The 24,021-nt window shown below is 36.4% G+C and overlaps 1 protein-coding gene across 1 annotated transcript in view; it reads left to right on the top strand.

The window, feature by feature from the left end:
• Positions 1-24,021, top strand: part of marchf4a (membrane-associated ring finger (C3HC4) 4a) — a 54,010-nt gene that overhangs the window by 13,352 nt on the left and 16,637 nt on the right. Inside the window, exon 2 of the mRNA XM_084401552.1 lies at positions 21,883-22,038. Within this exon, the coding sequence (XP_084257678.1) occupies positions 21,883-22,038 (156 nt within the window). The remainder of the gene's footprint in view (positions 1-21,882; positions 22,039-24,021) is intronic.

Raw genomic sequence — 24,021 nt, 5'->3', positions numbered from 1 at the left:
CTCATGGGGACCCGGATCAAGTCTGATCTGGGTAATTTCCCGAACCCATTCCCTTCTCTCTCCCCCCACTTTTCTCTCAACTCTCCACTGTCCTATAAAATAAAGGGCAAAAAAAAGAAAGCCAGTAATTAAAAATGCATATCGTCGCTTTCTTCTGTCTCCAAAAGATGCTGGTCAAAACACCAATGATTGGGTATGATATTAAAATAATTGTCAACGTCCCCGCCATTACACGTGTGGAATTGTTTTGAAAACTTGTTTTCTATCAAGTTACATAGTTGTTACATAGTAGTTGTTACATAGTTGAAACAGTTGTCAATATGTGCGTATTACATATGCTTTTATAAGTCGGTATTTTGTGAGTATCACAACTACTGAGTTTGACTGCGGCGCTACAGTATAAATACTCAGTACATCAAATGATCTGTATCAAAGCAATAGTGACACATGGAAAAAACTCAAACTTGTGTGTTGCGACATTTCTGTCGGATCCAATGTAGTTTGGCACTGCATCATCTTTTATTTTCAGTCTCTCTGAAAGCCTGCATTGAATTATGTCTCAAGTGTTTAAAAATGAATCAGAAGTAAAATGAAGCCAACAAACGAACAGTGTGTTATTGATGCAATCTAACTCGAACTTCGTAAAAAAAATTATATATATATATATATAGTGTGTTTCTTGAGTAAAGAAAAGGCTTATGAAACACTATATAGCCTACAATTCAAACCACGAAATCTTTACCCTTGCATTGCAAACAAGCAGAGATGGTCCAAACTGTGTGCGGCACTTGATTCACGATATAGGCGGGATAAGGTTTTACTGACATTTTGAGGATCCAATGAAGTTACAAAGTTTAGTCACAAGCTCTTTTTAATACTTTTCACTGGTTAAATACTGACTAAATCCACAGACAAAAGTAAAGGGTGACCAATAGTGATAATTTATGCACTGAAAAAAATGATTCGTTGAATTTAATAAAAAAAATTATGGTAAGTGGTTGCACACAATTGATTTTAGCTACATTTAAACAAATGCATTAAGTTGGCATTTGTTTATATGTAGCTAAAATCAATTGTCAATTGAAATATGGAGATACGAGGTTTCCCCCAACAGTGACTCTCTTAAAATATTCATAAAGGTCTTCTTTTTTAGGTCTTTGAATCAGGATTTAGAAAATACTATTCTACAGAAACAGCACATGAAAATAGAACTTTCTCAATGAATATTGGGGAATTTGTATCAAGTACAGCTCCACTTACATGTGGAATTCCCCAGGGTTCCATTTTGGCTCCAATTCTATTCTCCATTATGCTGCCACTAGGGACAGTTTTTAAGAAATATGACATTTCCTTTCACTGCTATGCAGACGACACTCAATTTTATCTCCCCTTAAAACAAGATTGTTTAGATTGTCTACTAGCCTGCCTTACTGATTTAAAGGCCTGGATGGGCTGTCATTTTTTTTTAATTTTTTTTTTTTACTTTACACAAAAATAAGATGGAGATTATCGTATTTGGGCACTCTGAGTCCAAAAAACTTCCAATTTGAATCTTGGCCTTCTCTCCCAATATGTAAAACCCTGTGTAAAAAATCTGGGAGTCTATTTGGATAGTGCTTTGAAGTTTGATATACAGGTCAAATCTAGTTTCTTCCATCTAATAGCACTGGCAAAGGTGAAAAGAAGAACTTTGAGAGGGCTATTCATGCCCTCATTACTTAAAGGGTTGACTACTGTAACACATTCTATTTAGAGATAAATCAAGTTACACTTTCTAGGCTTCAAGTTTTTCAAAATGCAGTTATCAGGCTCCTGACTGGGGTTAAGAAATATGAACATATTACACCCATGTTAACCCTCTGGGGTCTGAGGTGTTTTCTGGGCCTGGAGGTGTTCTGACATGCTCTGACATTTGTGCTTATTTCTGTTACTTGTGACATTTTCATGGCTAAAGTCTGATTACACTGTATTCAGCACAAACTCTGCTACAATAATATATCAGCAGCATGTATGTAAAAGTTTGTAGTTTTGAGATAATGACATTTATGCGTGGTTTGTGAAAATACAAAAAAAAATTGTCACTGAAATAAGGTCATGAAAACCATACACTGTAAAAAAATTCTAACCTCCCTAACTCAAAATTTTCTAGTGACTGATAACATCTAAATTTTTCAATTGGCCCAAGTGAAATTCTGTAAATTATAAAATTAAATTTACAGATTTTCACTTGGGCCAATTGAAATTTACAGAAATTCACTTGGGCCAATTGAACAATTTAGATGTTATCAGTCACTAGAAAATTTTGAGTTAGGGAGGTTAGAATTTTTTTACAGTGTACTGATTATTTCTTCACAAGACTTTTGAAAATTGTATCACGTAGCCTAGAATATTTGCTCCAAAACTATGTGAAAATCACCCTGACTGCTCATTCAGAGAAGACAATATATTGATTTAAAATTTCTAAGACGTGTTTTGTGTGAAAAAGCAATATGCGAAGGGGCGGATCATCTCATTAATATGCAAGCTTTTCACACCTGAGAAAGACAAAGACACTCCCTAATGGCCCTATTAGGAGCTAACAGGCCCTGTCATTCTGAGCAACCTTGCACAAAGAATGAGGAGATTTAAAAAAGAATGGCTTTTTGATTGGATTTATTTACAACACAACATAATCCAAATATACACAACAAATGACAAAAAAGCACTTATTGAAAACAATGATCCAAAGACAGAGACCTTTCTGCCATTCCTAAAAACATTGTACATACCTTTCATTTGCAAGGTGTTTGATTTTCACTTTACCATGTTCATGTACAGAGACTCATGTCAGTGGCATCTGGTCCCTGAAAAAAAAAAAAAGTGAACATACTGATATCAAGAGAAATAGGGAATATAGTTCTAAAATGTATTGGGAATAAATTTGAGATTTTTCTGGTTAAAATTGCTTTTTAAAATTCACAGAATACACACACACATACACACACATACACACACAAATGTTTCCAACAATATATAATATAATGAACACCAGGGTTGTTGTGCCTTGTAAGCAGTAGGCTATGCACAGTGCGTTTCAAACGCGATCGCGCTCCAAATATGATACATTCAAAACCAGAGCTCGCTCCAAAATATGAAACATTATGGTTACCATATTATACATATCTACGTTTGAGCAGATATCCACAAACACAGTAACAGTAAACACGGGTCTAAATATTATAATATTCACCATATATCTAGTAACAGTTCAACTGCAATGTGAAATTTATGCAACAATAACAAACTAATATTTAAGAATTTCTTACCTTACATCTTTCTTGTCTTCAAATCGCGTTCTTCTTCTTCTGAGGTAAAGCCAATGTAAGCTCACGGCACGTCTTTCAAACTCGACTAAAAGCAGAGACTTGTGAAGTTTGTTGGTGCTTTGTTTTTGAGGTAATGAGCGCGTTCGCGTTCCATGTGGAGATTTGCATGTGAATGTCTTTTGCGCGAGTAGGCGTGGTCAAATTAAAAACTAATTAGGAAGCGTTTGAGAAGCTGGACATCTTGTTGGTTTTATACAAATTACTTAAACATAGAATATTTGTTTTCAGTTTGAATCCGATCATTTAAAAGTACACACTTAAATGTTTATAAAGGTATATGGCTCATAAATGTGTGACAAGTATTCGCTGAGTTTGGTTTCAGTTTATAGACGTGCTCAAGAAAAAAAAAGTTCACCGCGACGGAGAGGCAGAACGCACACCCTGTTTATTTTCTTTATTTTACAAAAACACAATGTTTTGATTTGATTGTAAGTGGACACATACAAAAGTAGAAATATCACAGATTATTTTTTTATATTTCTTTTTTCTGTATGACCATAAATGACGGAGTAATTTAAGTTTATAGTGCTACAATGTGAAGAAAATCCAGCAAAACGCACGGGCGCGTTTGTCGACCTCAGAGGGTTAATATCATTACACTGGTCGCCGGTCCACTATAGAGTTGATTTTAAAGTCCTTTGAATGGTTTGCAAATCTCTAAATGGCTTAGCACCTTCTTACCTTACTGGTCTTTTGTCGGAATATGACTCAGGGAGGTCTCTGAGGTCCTCAAATCAGGGACTATTAGTGGTTCCAAAGACAAAATTAAAAGTCAGAGGTGACCGGGCATTTGTAGTAGCTGTGCCAACATTGTGGAATAGTCTGCCAGTTAGTATTAGGACTGCCAGAACTTTAGGTAATTTTAAATCAAAACTGCAGTCTTATTTGTTTGATATAGCTTTTAGTCAATGATACAGTGTCATGTTATCTGTTTTATTGTCTGTTATTTGTTTTGTTTTATTGTGTTTAATGTTTATGTGATGTACAGAGAGAGAGTGTGTGTTTCTTGAGTAAAGAAAACGCTTGCGCCTATTCAAACAACCAATTCCATTTACCCTTGCATTGCAAACAAGCAGAGATGGTCCAAACTGTGTGCGGCACTTGATTCACGATATAGGCGGGGTAAGGTTTTACTGACATTTTGAGGATCCAATGAAGTTACAAGGTTTAGTCACAATTACTTTTCACTGGTTAAATATTTACAAAATCCACAGACAAAAGTAAAGGGTGACCAATAGTGATAATTTATGAATAAAAATAAAACCGACGAAATACAGAGGTATGAGGTTTCCGCCTTACTCTCTTAAAATATTCATAAAATATACATTATAAAAATGTGAAGTAATTCATTTTAGAAAATAACTAATTTATAATAATGATATTAACCCAATGCACTTAATTGCAAATTTTGTGATTAGTACTTTTAATCAGATAGTATAGTCACAAACGGTAATCCTTTCATGGAATGACAAAAACATCAGTAGTGTTACAGACATTAGTATGTAGTCTGATGATGACCATTGTACCCTTGATAAATGTACTTTGGATACATATGACAGATCCCTAATCTTTACATTCCTGTCATATGTGAACCCCCAATGTTCTTCAGAAACATAGGCCTAACTCTTTTTCGTGTAGGTAGACAGCTGTACTGTGCGTGTGAGATATCACCCTTGAATCATTACAGGTCTGTATCATTAATTTGAGGGAGTATAAGCAGCTTCAAAACACACAAGGATATAAATGACAGTGGCAGCAATAGCTGAGAGCTGACACTGTCACGGATAGAAACACACTGCAGTTGGGGTTTAAATGTTCACACATTGCCAATGTGTCAGAGATGACAGAGAGGAGGTGAGAGGTGTAACCTTGACAAAGAGAGGATGTGGAAACATCCTTCCTGCTTTTTATTGCAGAGGGTAAATGTTTTGGATGTTATTCTTGAATCTTGATGTTGATCTTGAGTAGTGATAAACATACTTTACAGCCATTTTGAGATTATCGCATAGGCACTTGGCCGATTAAGTGACACTTGTGTCACTCAGTTCTAAAAAAAATCTACTGTCAATAGATAAACAATTACTGTTTTGGGAGAATTTTATATTGTATAAATTAAATGTTCTTATTTTGTATTGTGTATATGTCAACATTACTATTATCATCATCAGCCTTGCTCTCTAGATCAGGGGTTTAAAAAAAATTGTCAATGCCAAAAACCCCCTGCAAAGGGCCCCCTTCCTAAAATGTATATTACAGCTAGGCTATATATTTTAAGACTCATTTATAGCTTAGAAAATAGTAAGAGTGACATAATAAAGACAACATGTTGTTTTAAAACAAAATCATTTATATTTATGTTGTCATTTTACTAAGCCAAAATAAATGATTGAAATGTTATTTGGAAAATGTTATGATTAATTCAAAATAATTAATAATCATTTAAAATTTTGTAAAGCATCTTTTATTTTGTCAGTGTTGGTTGTCGGCAATGATGATAAAGTCAGGATCTTGGTGCAGCAATAATAAAACAAAATAACAAGATACTCAGATAACTAGAACAGGCAATACACGAACAGAACAGAACAGAACAATGATATCCAGCAAAAAGACTGACAAAGAACTGAGGAAAATACAGGACTACACAGTGACTAATGTGTTAATTGACAAGACACACCTGAAATGAAACTCAACCTGTTATGGAGACAAACAGGCAGGGAAACTGAGAGAACTGAACTACTGTAATTAACAAACTGACGGCAAAAACTAGAACTGAAATACACATGAATCAAAACACACTTAACACGTGACATATTGACAGTAAATATCAGTATAATATCCAGCATAAATAAATATACTTTTTTTTTTTTCTTTTTTTTATGGACCCCATTGAGGCCCACACAATCTAGGCCTAGATATTTTACATCAGCCATTGGAAATAATAATATTGATTTATTTTCATCTTGAATGTTGAAAAATACATATCTTTTTCTGAAATGGATCACTACATGAGGACATTGTATACTGATTTAAAAGGTAGGGGTTTGTCTCTAGTTGTGCTTTCTGAAACTCTTGTCAAATTATATCTGGATCATTTGCCCCACTGAATTGCAGTAGGTGTTATGAGCATGGAAGTGATGTGTGAGTGAATGTGTGAGCATGTGTGGGCATGCATGTGTGTGTAATGAGCTATTGTGTGCATGTACAGGAGATTGTCACAATTTGAATTTGCATCAGTTGTCAGAGGAAGTAAATTAATCAAGTAGATTATGCAACAAACATAAATAATAAAAATAATGAATAACATATCTAAACCAGTGAATCAGCATGGTGTGTTGCAACCCAGAAATGGGTTGTAGGAATGTTCTGATGCAGACAGTAGCAAACGAGCAGGCAAATTATAAAATGCAAGATAAAGAGGATAAAGGATGGCAAAATACACTGTAAAATATGTTTATACAGTATAGTTTATCAACTTTAAAAAAGGAGGGAAAACACTTATGTATTTAATCAATGAATGGTTTATATGTTTTGTATCTTTTGTTTATATATTTTAGAGCTTTGCAGCCGCGACGAATGCGCATGCGTCGCGTCTGAACACGTTGTTGTCTTTGGAGCTCCATCGATTTGATTTATAAATCTTGATTTTCTCTTTAAACTCACTTACAACGAACATTTTCTACTTTTCCTCACTGAGAAGCACTGCTGCTCAAACCTCATAGTTACAACGCGGACTGTTGAGCAGACGCGTCTCAAGCCTATTAGTGATCCAACACCGGATACTCTTATAGGTTACTCCTGTGGATCACGGCTGAACGCGTCTTCTCCACACTCATTTACAAACAAACATTTTTTCGCCTATCGTGCGTCTACTCTACACCCATACCACTAAAAAGACGGATTATATCCAAGACTTCAGTCATAAATTAGTATTAATATTGATAGCATCACTGGTAGCGTCGTTGCTAACTTACTGTCCATCTGTTAAAATGGCGAATATATCAGATGTAAGTAGTCTACCTTTTGGTGCAGGTGAGGACACATTTGAGCTGCACGCACTGCAGTCTGAGCTGGAAGCTGTTGAGAAACAGATCCACGACCTATTAGTGAGACAAGCCGAGCTGAGAGACCGGCGTTTAGCTCTTGAAACATCACGCGCCGATGCACACAAATCAGTGATTAACGTTACTAACCCGCTGACTCCGACCTCGTCTACTCCATGCGTTTCTCAGCATCGGTCCCGAGCGCCGAGGTCGCGATCAGCCATGGTCTCGTTCACTCCGGCTCCAACACGCCACCACGAAGCCTGGGTGGTTCCGCAGCGGAAGACGCGGGCCAGGACCAGAGCAAGAATCTCTCCGCCCCTCCCGGTTTTCGAGATATCCACCCAAAACCGCTTCTCCCTTCTTCGCGAAACAGAACGCGATGCTGTGATCATCGGCGATTCCATCGTACACGCTACGTTAGGTAAAAGTAAGGTGCACAGTCACTGCTTTCCTGCTGCTCGTGTTTCTGAAATCGCTGCTCGCGTTCCCGAGATCCTGAACGGTGACGTGCGCGTCGGAACTGTGGTCCTGCACGCGGGAGTGAACGACATCAGGCTGCGCCAGACGGAGGTTCTGAAGAAAGACTTCAGGAATCTGATCGATACGGTACGCAGCACATCGCCTGAAACAACGATCACTGTGTCAGGACCGCTTCCCACGTATCGACTAGGACATGAAAAGTTTAGCAGATTACTCGCGCTAAATGAATGGTTAATGTCATGGTGCAATGAGCAGAAACTGCTCTTTGTAAATAATTGGAATCTGTTTTGGGAGCGTCCTAGGCTTTTCCGTGCTGATGGCTTACACCCAAGCAGATTCGGAGCGGATCTTCTGTCGGATAACATCTCCAAAATGTTAAATACCGTTTGACTAGTAACCTAAAGTCCAAATCATAGTCTCTGCTGCACCAATTTAACTGATATAAATACTAGTGTAGAACATTGCATAGAAACTGTGTCTATTCCTCGTTTAGTGAGATCAAATAATAAATCTACTGCAGGATCTAGGAAAAATCTAATTGTTATTAAAACAGAAAATACTGCTATTAGTAAACAAAAACAATTTCTAAAGCTAGGTCTTCTAAACATTAGATCACTCACACCTAAGGCAGTTATTGTAAATTAAATAGTCACAGATAATAGCGTCGATGTACTTTGCCTTACTGAAACCTGGCTTAAACCAAATGATTATTTCGGTCTAAATGAGTCTACCCCATCAGGATACTCCTATAAGCATGAGCCCCGTCTGATTGGTCGTGGCGGCAGTGTTGCAACAATCTATAGAGATATTCTCAATGTTACTCAGAAAACGGGTTATAAGTTTATTTCGTTTGAAGTACTTGTACTAAATGTTACGCTCTTAGATGTTAGAAAAACATCCCTATTATCTCTAGCCTTGGCTACCGTATATAGACCGCCTGGGCCTTACGCTGATTTCCTAAAAGAGTTTGCAGATTTTCTCTCAGACCTATTGGTCAATGTCGATAAAGCATTAATTGTTGGAGATTTTAACATACACATAGATAATCCAAATGATGTGTTAGGGGCTGCGTTTACGGATTTATTAAACTCCTTTGGGGTCAAGCAAAACGTTACAGGACCAACTCATCGTTTTAATCATACACTCGATTTAATTATATCACATCGAACCAATCCAACCGATATAGATATCATTCCACAAAGTGATGATGTCACTGACCATTACATGGTAACTTGCATATTACGTACTCCTGTAATATATCATGCTGCGCCGCGTTATCGATCAGGCAGAACAATCCTTCCATCCACCATAGATAATTTTTCAAATTGCTTATCTGATCTGTCTCAGCTGCTCAGTGAACCCAAACAAACAGATGAACTAGAGGAATTAACTAGCACTATGAGCACCATTCTCTCTGGAACATTGGATATTGTTGCACCTATTAGATTAAAAAAGGTCAGAGAAAAAAGTAAAGCACCATGGTACAACAATACTACGCATGTTCTAAAGAGAGAAACCCGTAATTTGGAGCGTAAATGGAAACAAACTAATTTAGAGGTCTTTAGAATCGCATGGAAAGACAGTATGTCACGTTATAAAAAGGCCCTAAAAGCGGCCGGGGCTGAGCACCTCCGCAAACTAATAGAAAACAACCAAAACAATCCTAGGTTTTTATTTAACACCGTGGCTAGACTAACAAATAAACAGATGTCACCTGAACAAAATATTCCGTTACAGTGTAGTAGTAATGATTTCATGAAGTTCTTCACTGAGAAAATAGAAAACATCAGAACCACAATTGTAAACGTTCAATCCTCAATCGCGCCTTATAATTCAGCCTCAATTATCACCCCGCAAGAACAATTACAGTGCTTTACAACTATAGAACAAAAAGAGTTAAATAAACGTATCACTTCATCTAAAACAACAACATGTTTATTAGATCCTATACCCACTAAACTACTGAAAGAAGTGTTACCTATAGTGGAAGAGCCTCTCCTCAATATTATTAACTCATCTTTATCTTTAGGTCATGTTCCTAGAACATTTAAACTGGCAGTTATAAAACCTCTCATTAAGAAACCACAATTAGACCCACATAATCTAGCAAATTATAGACCCATTTCAAATCTTCCTTTTATGTCTAAAATACTAGAAAAAGCTGTGTCCGCCCAACTGGGCTCTTTCTTGCAAGAAAATGACATCTATGAAAAGTTTCAGTCTGGATTCAGACCGCATCATAGCACTGAAACTGCGCTCGTTAAAATCACAAATGATTTACTTTTAGCTTCTGACCAAGGCTGTATCTCAATACTAGTTTTACTTGATCTTAGTGCTGCGTTCGATACTATAGATCACACAATACTCTTAGATCGACTACAAAATTATACTGGTGTTCAAGGACAAGCATTAAGCTGGTTCAGATCATACTTATCTGACCGCTACCATTTTGTCTATTTAAATGAAGAAAAATCGATCATAACTCCAATAAACTATGGAGTGCCGCAGGGATCTGTGTTGGGCCCTCTGTTATTCTCAATATATATGCTGCCACTTGGAAATATTATAAGGAAACATGGAATTAGTTTCCATTGTTATGCTGATGACACTCAAATCTATATTTCATCACGGCCAGATGAAAACGCTAAATTATCCAAATTGACAGAGTGTGTTAAAGATATAAAAGATTAGATGACGCGCAATTTTCTTTTATTAAATCCAGACAAGACAGAGGTACTAATCATTGGTTCAACAAACCGCCCACAAAACCTCTCACTCTACAACTTTAACATAGTAGGATGTCCTGTTACTTTATCCTCTACAGTAAAAGACCTGGGTGTTATACTAGACTGCAACTTGTCTTTTGAAAATCATATTTCATATGTTACAAGAACAGCCTTTTTCCACCTTAGAAACATTGCTAAGCTACGTAACATGCTATCAGTTTCTGATGCAGAAAAGTTAGTTCATGCATTCATGACCTCGAGACTAGATTACTGTTATGCTTTATTAGCCGGTTGTCCTGCATCCTCAATAAACAAGCTACAGTTAGTCCAAAATGCCGCCGCTAGAGTTCTTACTAGATCAAGAAAATATGATCATATAACACCAATTTTATCATCACTACATTGGTTACCTATAAAGTTCTGTATTAATTACAAGGTATTGCTACTGACTTATAAAGCCCTAAACGGCTTAGCTCCAGTCTATTTAACGGATCTTCTATCGCCCTATAATCCATCGCGCTCTTTAAGATCACTAAATTCAAGGCTTTTGGTCATACCTAGGATTTCTAGGTCCACCAAAGGAGGGAGAGCATTTTCACATTTGGCTCCAAAACTCTGGAATAGTCTTCCTGATACTGTTCGTTGCTCAGACTCACTCTCCCAGTTTAAAACTAGATTAAAGACGCATCTCTTCAGCCAGGCATTCATATAATACTTTTAATCTTACAGTTAAATCTGACCTCTAGTTCATAAACGCCAGAGGAGAACTGGCCCCCGACTGAGCCTGGGTTCTCCCAAGGTTTTTTTTTTTTCTCCATTAGGTCACCTGATGGAGTTTTTCGGTTCCTTGCCACTGTTGCCTTTGGCTTGCTCAGTTGGGGATATTTGGGGATATTTAATTTAATTAATCAATCAACAATACTATTGATCAGCATTACCAAACGTGGACGTTTTCCACTAGAAACAAACATTGATGTATTATTTTAATTTAATACTGTGAAGCTGCTTTGATACAATCTGTATTGTGAAAAGCGCTATATAAATAAACTTAACTTGACTTGACTTGACTTTGGAAGAAAAGACCATTTTTGCTCTGTTCCAGTTGTGTTTCTGTGATTAAATGGAAAAGGTTGTGTAACCTAATTTTGACATTAAAATGCACTTTTAGCAAAACATTGATAAAGGTCAACTTTAAATGGGAGAACACAAAGACACAAATGTTTTGTTCAGGTCCTCTTCACATTTACACAGCCTTGAATAGTCTGGCCCCACATCTACAAAACAGTCTGGTTTTTATAAAGAGGTTTGCAGTGCAGACATACTGATATGACCTTACACACCTGGGTTCTTTATCAAGTTTCTTGCGGGGACCAGAAAAATTGCAAAGGAACACATTTTCCCGAGGAATTATTACATTTTAACACAACTTGTAACTAACATGTTAACATGAAAAACCAAACACCACAAGACTTTGTAAACAAGACTTTAACACCCTTAACATTTTGGAAAAAAAGAAAGAAAACAATGACTTTAACATGTTAAAATGTAAGAGGTCCATTATGTTTGAGCCATTAAACCATAAAAAAATTATCTACTAAAAAAAGGCTATCTACTATAGAATTGTAATTTTTAAAAAACTGGGTGCGGGGGAGCGGGAAGAAAGAAAATGTCTGTTCCTCCTTTTTGTTTATAATCCTTACATGTGCAAAATTCTGCCTTTTTCCTTCTGCAAATTTGGTACATTTGCACACAGTGTATTCAGATTTTTGAGCAGATGATCTTTAGTAAACAGAATTAACCTGATCACTTTTTAGCACTGCTGGCTCGAAACAAATGAGACACGTTTAACGCTTGAAGCAGGGTAATGAAAGCAAACTCTTCTCTTTCATTCTTTCCATATAAAAAAATTATATAGAATTCATAGACAATTGGAAAGGTTTTTGGGGCAGACCTGACCTGTTGAAATGAGATGGTATTCATCCCTCCTGGGATGGTGCTGCTCTTCTCTCTAGTAATATGGCACATAGTCTTAGAGCTCAAACATGAATTGGGCCTCAGGTCAGGAAGCAGACAGACTGGCTAAACCGACCGTCTGCTGGCTGTCTCACGTCACTGAGGTCAGATAAATCTCATCACATAGAGCCTCTTTCACCTAGATATCATCATATAGAGACTGTGTCTGTTCCCCAAATAAGGAATTACAAAAAACTCCCAAACCCATTTAAGGGTAAAAATGTAATTGATATTCAACAAATAAAAAACAGATATAATACAGATGAACAAATGATAGAGCTTGGGTTGTTGAATATTAAATCCCTTGATTACAGACTATAACCTAGATGTGCTGTGTTTGACAGAAACCTGGCTAAAACCAAACGATTACATTACTTTAAATGAGACCACCCCGCAAGATTACTGTTATAAACATGAGCCTCGTCTGAAAGGCAAAGGGGGAGGTGTTGCTGTAATTTATAGTAACATCTTCAGAATTACTGAGAAGTCTTGTTTTAAATATAATTATTTTGAAGTGTTGGTGCTTAATGTAACACTATCTAGTGTAAATGATAAATCACATTTGAGATTTGTGCTGGCTACTGTATACAGGCCACCAGGGCACCATACAGACTTTATCAAAGAGTTTGCTGATTTTCTATCAGAGTTAATACTGTCTGCTAGTTAGCTAGTCCTAACTGTTGGTGATTTTAATATACATAGATAACGAAAAAGATGCATTGGGATTGGCATTTAAAGACATTCTGAACTCTATTGGAGAGTGTGTTAGACAACACATGTCAGGACCTACTCATTGTCGTAATCTTACTCTAGATCTAACATTATCACATGGAATCAATCAATGTTAATGCCGTTGAAATTCTACAGCAGAGCGATGACATCTCAGATCATTATCTAGTCTCGTGTATACTCAATCTAGCCAAGGTTGCAAAGCCGACTCCGTGTTACAAATATGTTAGAACTATCACTTCTGCCACTAAAGATTGCTTTATTAATAATATTCCTGATCAGTTTCATCTCCTCAGCATCCCGGATAGCTTAGAAGAACTCGATATTGCGACAGAAACATTTGACTCTCTCTTTTCCTGCACTTTAGACACAGTTGCTCCTTTGCGCTTAAAGAAGATAAAAAAAAATAGTCCAACGGCGTGGTACAACGAGCACACTCTGGCCCTTAAGAGAGCAGCCAGAAAAATGGAGCGCAACTGGAAGAAAACAAAACTAGCATTTCATGGAAAGAGAGCACAATTGCGTACAGAGAGGCCTTAAAAGCTGCTAGATCTGCTTATTTTTCAAACTTATTAGAAGAAAATACACAAAACCCTAGGTATTTATTTGAAACAGTGGCTAAACTAACAAAAATAAAGCTTCAACCCCAGATGTTTCCAAGCAGCACAGCAGTACTTACAAGATTGATAATATCAGGGAGAAAATTATAACTATGCAACCGTCTACTACAGTATCGCATCAGGCAGTGCATTGTAGTCTCCTTGAGGAAAAATTTGATTCATTCATTGCTATAGGAGAGAAGGAATTTTCTGAACTCGTTAAATCATCTAAATCGACAACAGATTTGTTAGACCCTATACCGACTAAGCTATTGAAAGAGATGATTCCAGAGATCATAGATCCTTTTCTTAATATCATTAATTCATCTTTGTCATTAGGGTACATACCAAAACATTTTAAGCTGGCTATGATTAAACCGCTTGTTAAAAACTTGATCCTACAGAATTAGTCAATCACAGGCCGATCTCGGATCTACTTTTCTGTCAAAGATACTAGAAAAGGGAGTATCCTCACAACTGTGTTCCTTTTTAGAGAGAAATTGTATCTGTGAGGATTTTCAGTCAGGATTTAGACTGTACCATAGTACTGAGACAGCTCTCAGAGTCACAAATGATTTGCCCTTATCATCCGATCGTGGTTGTACAGTACAGGTCAAAAGTTTGGAAACATTATTATTTTTAATGTTTTTGAAAGAAGTTTCTTCTGCTCATCAAGCCTGCATTTATTTGATAAAAAATACAGAATTTTTTTTTAATATTGTGATATATTATTACAATTTAAAATAATTGGTTTTCAATTTATTATACTTTAAATTATCATTTATTTCTGTGATGCAAAGCTGAATTTTCAGGATCATTACTCTCATTACATTACTCTCATTACATTACAGTCTATCACATGATCCTTTAGAAATCATTCTAATATGATGATTCATTATCAAAGTTGGAAACAGTTCTGCTGCTTAGTATTTTTTCATAACCTGTGATACTTTTTTAGGATACTTTGATGAATAAAAAAAAGCAAATGTTTTAAAAATAGAAATCTTTTGTAACAACAATATACACTACTGGTCAGTAATTTGGGGTCAGTAATTTTTTTTCTTTCTTTTTTTGAAATAAAGCAATACTTTTATTCAGCAAGGATGTGTTAAATTGATAAAAAGTGATAGTAAAGAAGATTTATATTATTAGAAAATATTTTTTTTATTTTGAATAAATGCAGTTCTTTTTAACCTTTTATTTATCAAATATATTAGGCAGCAGAACTGTTTCCAACACTAATAATGAATCAGAATATTAGAATGATTTCTAAAGGATCATGTGATAGACTGGATGTCACATGTGACACTGAAGACTGGAGTAAGGATGCTGAAAATTCAGCTTTGCATCACAGGAATAAATATTTTTTTTTAAGTATATTCAAATAGAAAACTATTATTTTAAGTTGTAATAATATTTCACAATATTACAGTTTTTTTTTTCTTCTGTATTTTTGATCAAATAAACGCAGCCTTGATAAACATTAGAGACTTCTTTCAAAAATATAAAAAAATCGTAATGTTTCCAAACTTTTGACCTGTACTGTATCTCTCTATTAGTGTTACTCGATCTTAGTGCTACATTTGATACTACTGACCACAGCATTCTTTTAAATAGACTCGAAAATTATGTTGGCATTAGTGGAATTGCATTAGCATGGTTTAAATCATACTTATCTGACCGTTATCAGTTTGTAGCAGTAAATGAAGAGATTTATTTTCGATCAAAAGTTCAGTGTGGTGTACCACAAGGCTCAGTACCAGGACCTTTGCTGTTCACTCTGTACATGCTATCCTTAGGAGATATCATTAGTAAGCATGGCATTATTTTTCATTGTTATGCTGATGATACTCAGCACTATATTTCTTCACGCCCTGACGAAACTTACCAATTCACAAAATTAACGGAATGCATAGCTGATATAAAAAACTGGATGATTAGTAATTTCCTGCTACTTAATTCTGAAAAAACAGAGATTCTAATTATTGGACAAAAAACGTCCTCACATAATTACCTAGAATACTGTCTAACACTTGATGGCTTCTCTGTCAAGTCTTCGTCGTCGGTTAGGTACCTGGGTGTGCTCTTTGATACCAATCTTTCATTTGAAAGTCACATGTCTAGTATCTGTAAAACCGCATTTTTCCATCTTAAAAATATTTCTAAATTATGTCATATGCTCTCAATGACAAATGCGGAACAATTAGGTAATGTGTTCATGACATCAAGGCTAGATAATTGTAATGCTATTATAGGTGGTTGCTCTGCATGCATAATAAACAAACTACAGCTGGTTCAAAACGCAGCAGCTCGAGTTCTTACCAGAACCAGGAAGTATGACCATATTAGCCCAGTTCTGACAACACTGTATTGGCTCCCTATTAAACATCGTATAAATTGTAAAATATTGCTGATTTCTTACAAAGCAATAACTGGTTTAGCTCTGCAGTACTTGAGCGAGCTCTTAACGCATTATAGCCCTTCACGTCTATTGCGATCTCAAAATTCCGGCCAGTTGATAATACCTAGAATATCAAAATCGACTGCTGGCGGGTAGATCCTTTTCCTATTTAGCACCAAAACTTTGGAAAAGTCTTCCTAACATTGTCTGGGAGGCAGACACACTCTGTCAGTTCAAATCTAGACTAAAAAGACATCTCTTTGACCTAGCATACACATAACACATTATAGACTTCTATAAATCAATGTTAGGCTGCATAGATTAGGTCAGCCGGAACCAGGAACACTTCCCATAAATCTTTAGGAAGGATGGTGTCTACGCTAATATTAGTCTCTCTATTTATCCCGAGGTTTACTGCAGTTCGCCGTATCCAGATCTGATGAAGGACCTTTCCTTTACCTCTGTACAGATAAAACGTTGTCGGGATAATTCCGTTTCACGTGGCTACGTGGAAGCGATAAATAATTATTTACTATAAATTTTTAAGGCCAGACAAGTAGTTTGTTGAGGGTTGGTTTGTAAAGAAGGACTTCATGCCTGCGCACATATATATTCAAACGTTCATACCTAAACACGTGATGCGCATGTGCACGCCGTCAGAATTTTCGCGGGTTTGCGTTTTTGAGGTTTGCGCAGAGATAACATTTTTCAAGGCTTGCACCTTGGAATCTATTTCAAGGTTTGCGTTCTCGAGCCACCAGGCACTGTTTTGTGCAGATGAGCGGGCCGGAGCGCGTTGAGTGTTTTCTGTTAGAACGGTGTCGTGTTAGCGTCCCCTAAGTTAATAACTAATGATCTTTGCAACGGAAGTGAATCAGTCAATCAAAACTAACTTTAGCTGCACAATATCTTTATTCTAGAGCTGCTATAAAGCCAAAGCAATCTCTGTTACTGTCATTTCCTATTATCACTGTAAAGCTGCTTTGAAACAATCTATATTGTTAGAAGCGCTATATAAATGAAGGTGACTTGACTTTGAATGTTCAGATGTAATCATCAATTTCTCTTTTGTTGAACAGGACACCATTTCGTCACTGCTGTCTCATTTCATTTCTGTTCTCATAACTTGCATAAATGCATTTGATTGGATAAAGATGCAATCAAATATGTGGGTTTAAATGTGTTTGAGGAAAATAGCATATCTGAACTATGGCCAGAAAAGTATTAAACGCACTCACTCCGTTCTGGATTTGGGCCGCAGATTGGTAATCGATGACCTCAGCATACTGTTGAACTCACCACTGAGTTTTCTGATGTATTGAGCAGCACCGCAATTTCATCAAAATCAGTCGATATAATTAAATGTAGTTTTATTTTAAAGGTGCTCTTACCCAGGTCAGACCAGACAATGGACTCGTTCTACCATGCCTATGTTTTGATCATCGTTCTGAATCCCATCCAGATGTATAGTCTTTGACAAAAACACAATGTTTTCAGCTTTTTGCTCAAAATGTAGCTTTTTTTATGAAACTTACCTACATTCAAGTGTTGATAAAAAAGGAATGTATGAAGCTAGAATAAATAAAAATTAAAAAAATGTAAGCAGGTCTGTTCTTTCTTTTGATGTATTGCATATTCAGAAGTAAACTAGCCGAAATATTCTGAGGGGCCATGAAACTTTTGTAAAAATGATCAAAAATGCTGGCGATGTCTGGCAACTTTTTTCAAAAACTTTTTTACATTAGATAAATACATATATAAAGACAAAAGTCTATTTGTCATCAAGTCATAGCCATTACTGTCTGTAAATAGCCTGTGTTAAAAAGCCACTTTTATAACATATTTTATAACATGGGATTTTGACCAAATGAGAGAAGAAAACTGAGCACCCACATAGCTACAGTAAACTTAATGAAATTGTAATGAAATCGTAATGCAATACACTTACTGCCTCAGATGTGGCCATTCTAATGATGGACAAAACACTTACAAAATTCTTAGAAATGTACTGGTCAAAAAACATTGTAACTCCATTGGAGCTTAATTTTGGTAAAATGTTAATAATATAATGACACATGCAAATGTCTGACCATATATAAAGCCACAATATATTTGAAAAACTTTGACAGTTTAATCATGTTTAAAATACAGTGTTTTTTCATTTCCTGAAAAGTAAAGGTTTCCGGCTGACAGCAAAGATATCTTCCAATGACAATAAGGAACAGACAAGAATCTAAGCAACTGTGCCCTCTAATCTTGATTTGTGTCAATAAAATTTAAACAATAAAGGTAAAAATGCTGCAGTTGAGCAACAAATTTCAGATTTTACATTTTTTCCCCAAGAGACCAGATAAACAGCTGCTTATATGTGAGCAAAATTGGGACTGTTTTCTTTTTTCTTTTTTTTTGCAGTTTGTGAATGAGTTTCTTGTTAAAGACACTGGTCATAACCGTGTGCATGTAGAGCAAAATGAGTGTGTCAGTTCAGTGAGGGACATGATGCAGATTGTTGGAAACAATGCTCATTAGCGCTGCTCCTCAGAGCTCCAGGGCAAAGTAGTGATCTGTGTTTTCTTACCCTGCAAAACTAGAAGGGAAGTTGAGTTGGCGTCCTGATCTCTCCCCAAACGTCGTCTTCTAAGAACGCTCTGAGTAAATAATTAATTCTCTATGCTGATGGAAATTCAGTCCCCCTTATCTTCTAGATGCTAAACTGAAGCAATATAAAAGAGACCAAGTGCACCAAGTCTGATCAGCACAGGAAGGTAATATCTATCAGTGCCACAGGGGATCAGTTTGACTCCGCTCCAATCAGTGAGCAAGGGCCAGTGACCCAACAGCTGGTTTTATCTAATCATCCCTCATTATTGTGCCTGTATGTGTGGATGTACATGTTTGTAAGGCCAAATGATGGATGCCGCCATTGTGTTTGGTTCCTATTCACAAAGCAATGGTGTTAATTAAAGGAATTTGCTCTGACCAATGTTTGCACTTGTGTAATTAATTCTGTAATTTTGACATTAGCGGATGTACAGATATTCTTTGCACTGGTTAAATGAGCTAAGAATAAACACATGGATTAGGCAACTATTTGCCACCCACACAACCCTCACTATGAGGCACGTTTGAGATGTGTTTTGAAACATTGTGAATACTGCTAATAGGCTTCTGTGAAGATATTTTGACATGCAGCACTGGAGGCAGTTTGTTGTCTCAGTTGCATGATTCACATGGGTTGCAAAGTTGCAATCAATCTAATTATGTCCCTTTGCTGCTGAAAAGAGATTCTGGCGTTTTAATTTTCTGTTGAATTCAAACCGGACACTGCTCTGATTTTTAACAAGGCAAGCAGCACGTATTCCCCAAATGAATGAGTAGTTCTTGTGAAGGTCGCCAAGGTCATGTCCCTAGTAACAGTCTGTGGATTCTTAAGTGGAGCCCATTAATAATTTGTACAACTATTGGACGGGTCAGTAACGTGGCACTTGTGTTTTGGTCTGGATCTATTAACACTAGAACTCCCAAGGCGGTCATTTTGACCGTTTTTAAATTTTACAGTGTAATAACTTTGTTAAAATAAAATAAATGTGGCTGTAGGACTATGACTTTTCCTAAATATGTGTATATTTTATTCTGCCACTCTTATTTTATTAAAATCACAAAACACTAAAAAGTTAGTGCGGTGAAAAAAATATTATTTTGACACAAAACGTTCCTCACATAGAGGCAGCACCTGTCAGGGAAATCTTTCTTTTGTGCTTGTTTTAAGGGCTATGACGACAGGAATTAAAAGCTTCATTGGAAAAGAGAAGGTTAACATGTAAAATAGATAGGACATGACGAAAATGACGATCAGTACGGCCATATGATAGTCAAAGTATGAACGGTCAGAATGACCGCTATGGTCGTTCTAGTAGTTATGGAATTCCGGTAGTTCTAGTGTTAACTTGCTCAAAAATAAAGAGAACAATAAAGAGAATCAAATGTGATTCATACATACAACGGCTTGAATAGCTATATGAGCAGCATGTTTTAAAGTTAAACATTTTGTATATATTTGTATATATATAAATGTTTGTGTGATACATCATGTGGTACGACTCTCCAAAAACATAATATTTATGCATTTATAATTAATGATATTTATTTTTTACATTTCAGGCAAATAAATTCAGGCAAATAAGATCCATTAGCAATATTGTAAGAGTAAATGTGACTGCTCCTTAAAGTCGAGATTAAAAAAGGAAGTAGCTACTTTCTTCCATATAGTGATGTACATGAGAGGAACATATTATTGAAGAAAAAAAAGTAGGGCAATGACTTGGTTTTGCATCGGTTGTTTATTTTGAGATGTGGGCGTTGCACACAAAAACGGAGGCAGATGACTGTGAGCTTTGCAGGTGCGGGGTTTAAGAGGACTAAATAATTGGAGAAGTCCTGCAGGCCAGAGATAAGTTTGTTTCACCGGAAGGTCAAGTCATGACATTTTTAGTAGTAATGTCCCAATGAAGCAGCATACATTTATTATTTTGATAAATATAATCAAATACACTTAATATGTTGTTATTACTGCATACTGTTTAATAATATACTACAATACACTGAGGTGCAAATAGTATCTGCCACTATTTGCACTAAGTATTAGAATCTAACTATGTGCACTTAGTGCAAAGAAAATACCACTATTATCATTAAGTGTAAATTGAATCTATGGCTGCAATTAAAATACTTTTTGTTGCTATTTACACTTAGGGACACGACACCGTTTTCAACTAAAAACATAAAACTTTGTATACGCTTTGGCCGTTCATTTACATGACAACGGAGTTTTGGGGCCTGAAAACGCAAACTTTTGAAAACGGGTTTCAAAGTGCAAGTTTTTGAAAACGGTCTCTGTGTAAACAGCAAAAACGCGAATCTGATGATGACATCATGCACATGCGTATTACGTGTTCACTCTATAGTGTTTCATCGCCATCTAATGAATAGAATACAGGGAATACAGGGTTTTTAGTCGTTTTTGCGAATCCGTGTCAATGGGGATCTTTTTGACAATTGTGTTGTCTGAATGCGGAAAACTCCTCAGTTTTAAGCATATCGTTGTCGTGTAAGCGTACCCTTAGTTCAAAAATATATTTGTCAGGGTTATGTTTTGTATCTTTGTGTTTTCGTTCCTGTGTCTTTGTTACGTGTTTCATTTCAGTTTGACCTTAATTACTCTCTGTTAGTTTCCTTAGTTACCGATTAACCACACCTGTGTCTCGTTTAGTTCATGATTTATACTTCTTGTTTGGTTCTATTGCTTGTTGGTTCTCGTCTTCATTTAATGTGTGTGAATTATGATTTCTCCTGGGTGATTCTCTGTGTTTATTAAAGACTGTATTTACTTAATCTTTGTCAAGAATTTTGGATTGAACCATACACAGCATCTTATTTATCATCAGTCTGGGTGTCTGGTTTCCGAATTATTTGATAAATCGGGGGAGATTAGCTACTGCTAATGTGAGCATGTGTTGTGTCCTGCAGGGGGAGCTGCTGAGCCCGTGTCGCTGTAGTGGTTCTGTTCGCTGCACTCATGAGCCCTGTCTAATAAAGTGGATTAGTGAGAGAGGATCCTGGAGCTGCGAACTCTGCTACTACAAATACCAGGTCATCGCCATCAGCACCAAGAACCCGCTACAGGTAACTCAATGCTTGCCTGAGCTTATTTTAACATTATTATTACCAAAAACATTATGACCATGTTTTTTTTATTTTTATGTTCCTTTGTAATTCCATGTACGCTGATGAAATATTACATTTGTAAAAGTAATCCATTTCGATTTAAAAAGTAACAGTAGGGGAGAGCCGGGACAGTTGAAACACTTTTCAGATAAATGTCGTTTTCTAAGATAAGGTTACAGATTATTTTTTTGTGATCAACAACTCAAATATGTGTTCTCTTAGTATCATTTGTTATTCGGTACAAATATAGAATGATTTAAGTAAAATTTGACTTTGAACGGTAGTTTGCTTTGCAACACAGGGGTGGGACGGATGAAACATAACAGTTTTAACGGCAACTATTCATCTAATGTGAAAGATATTAATAAAAATGATGTTTATTCAGCCAGCGCACATACCTGTATTTACATCCTGTTTTCGGTCGAAGTCCACAGTAGTCGATTGTCGAGTTCACGCGCGTGATCATAGGTACTAAACCTATGCGCGTGAACTCGACAATCGATTACTGTGGACTTCGACCGAAAACAGGATGTAAATACAGGTATGTGCGCTGGCTGAATAAACATCATTTTTTATATATTTCTTTCACATTCACCCGCGTTCACTCAGAAGGAATCACTCACATGACCTGTGCACTTGTAATGACACATCAAGGATGTTAAGAGGCTAAAGCAGGTTTGAAACTTGCCCCATTGAAGTCAACAGGGTGCAAATTTTAAAAAGAGGATAACACTGTGTAGGCAACACCGATTTTTGTCGTTGTTCTCTGTACTGACAGCACTCTAAATGTACAAAAAAATGAGCTCAATGTTAAAATTGACCGGAGTTCTCCTTTAAAGAGATAACGTGTTGCGTAATTGAAAATGAATTTGCATTAAAAGAAACACAAGTCTAGGAACAGTATATGAATCTATGAACAGTATAGGCTATGACCAGGTTTAACTGGCAGGAGGCGTGGTCGGGACGGTTGAAACAACTTATTTTGCCCTTAAACTAAAAAACTCTGATAATGCACACTTAAGGGTGTGTTTCAGTACAATGGCACATGAAACATTAAATACAACTTGTCAGTCAAAAAAAAGTACCGCACGAAAGAATTCACTTGCGGCTTTAACTCCAAACCGACACGACGTAAAGAAGAAACGTTTCTGCGGGTATGGTAGGCATTGCAGGTGATGTACGTGATGACGAAATTTGACGAAATTGTGAGTGGTTTTCAAGGAAATCTCAGTGTTTCATCCGTCCTGCGTTTCAATCGTCCCGGCTCTCCCCTACATGTTTTAAAAGTAAAATAACTAATCTATATGGTTTTATTTATTTATATTATACACTCAAAATGCTTATTTAAAGAGAGAGGGGCCTAATGCCCCAGTCACACTGATAGGATAGAATTTAAATAAGTTAGTCTGACATTATGAATTGTTTTTAGAAGTCAGCACAGTCTAAATTCAATTTTTATTTTAAATTCAGACAAGACCGATTCAGTGATTTGTTAACCTGAGTTATTGAATCAGTAGTTGTGAACAGTTCACTGAAAAGAATTGGCTCTAAAGAAAGATTTGTTGTTATGCTTTGAAATGTAGTGAAGAAAAAAAACTTAAAATAAAGACACTCTGATTAAGTCCAAATAAATAAATAAATATACTTACATGTGTTGCGGAGTAAAACTGCTTTAGTTTTGTCCACCATGCAGGTATTATTTGCATTGCACTAAATGGCCAATACAGTTTGTGGACACCTGAACACAACACCCAAATGTGTTTAAGCAAAACCATGGACAATTTCATAGCCATGGGCATTAATGAGGCATCAATCCTCCCTTCCACTCTTCTGGCAAGGCTTACCACTAGATGTGGGAACATGGTTGCAGGGAACATTGCTCTCATTCATTATAGAGCATCAGTGAGGTCAGACACTGATTTTATATGATGGGGCTTGGCT

This window comes from Rutilus rutilus, assembly GCF_951802725.1.
Source record: "Rutilus rutilus genome assembly, chromosome: 2".
NCBI lineage: Eukaryota > Metazoa > Chordata > Actinopteri > Cypriniformes > Leuciscidae > Rutilus > Rutilus rutilus.
Note: the sequence above shows the minus strand (reverse complement) of the source record. Positions and strands in the feature narration are given on the sequence as shown.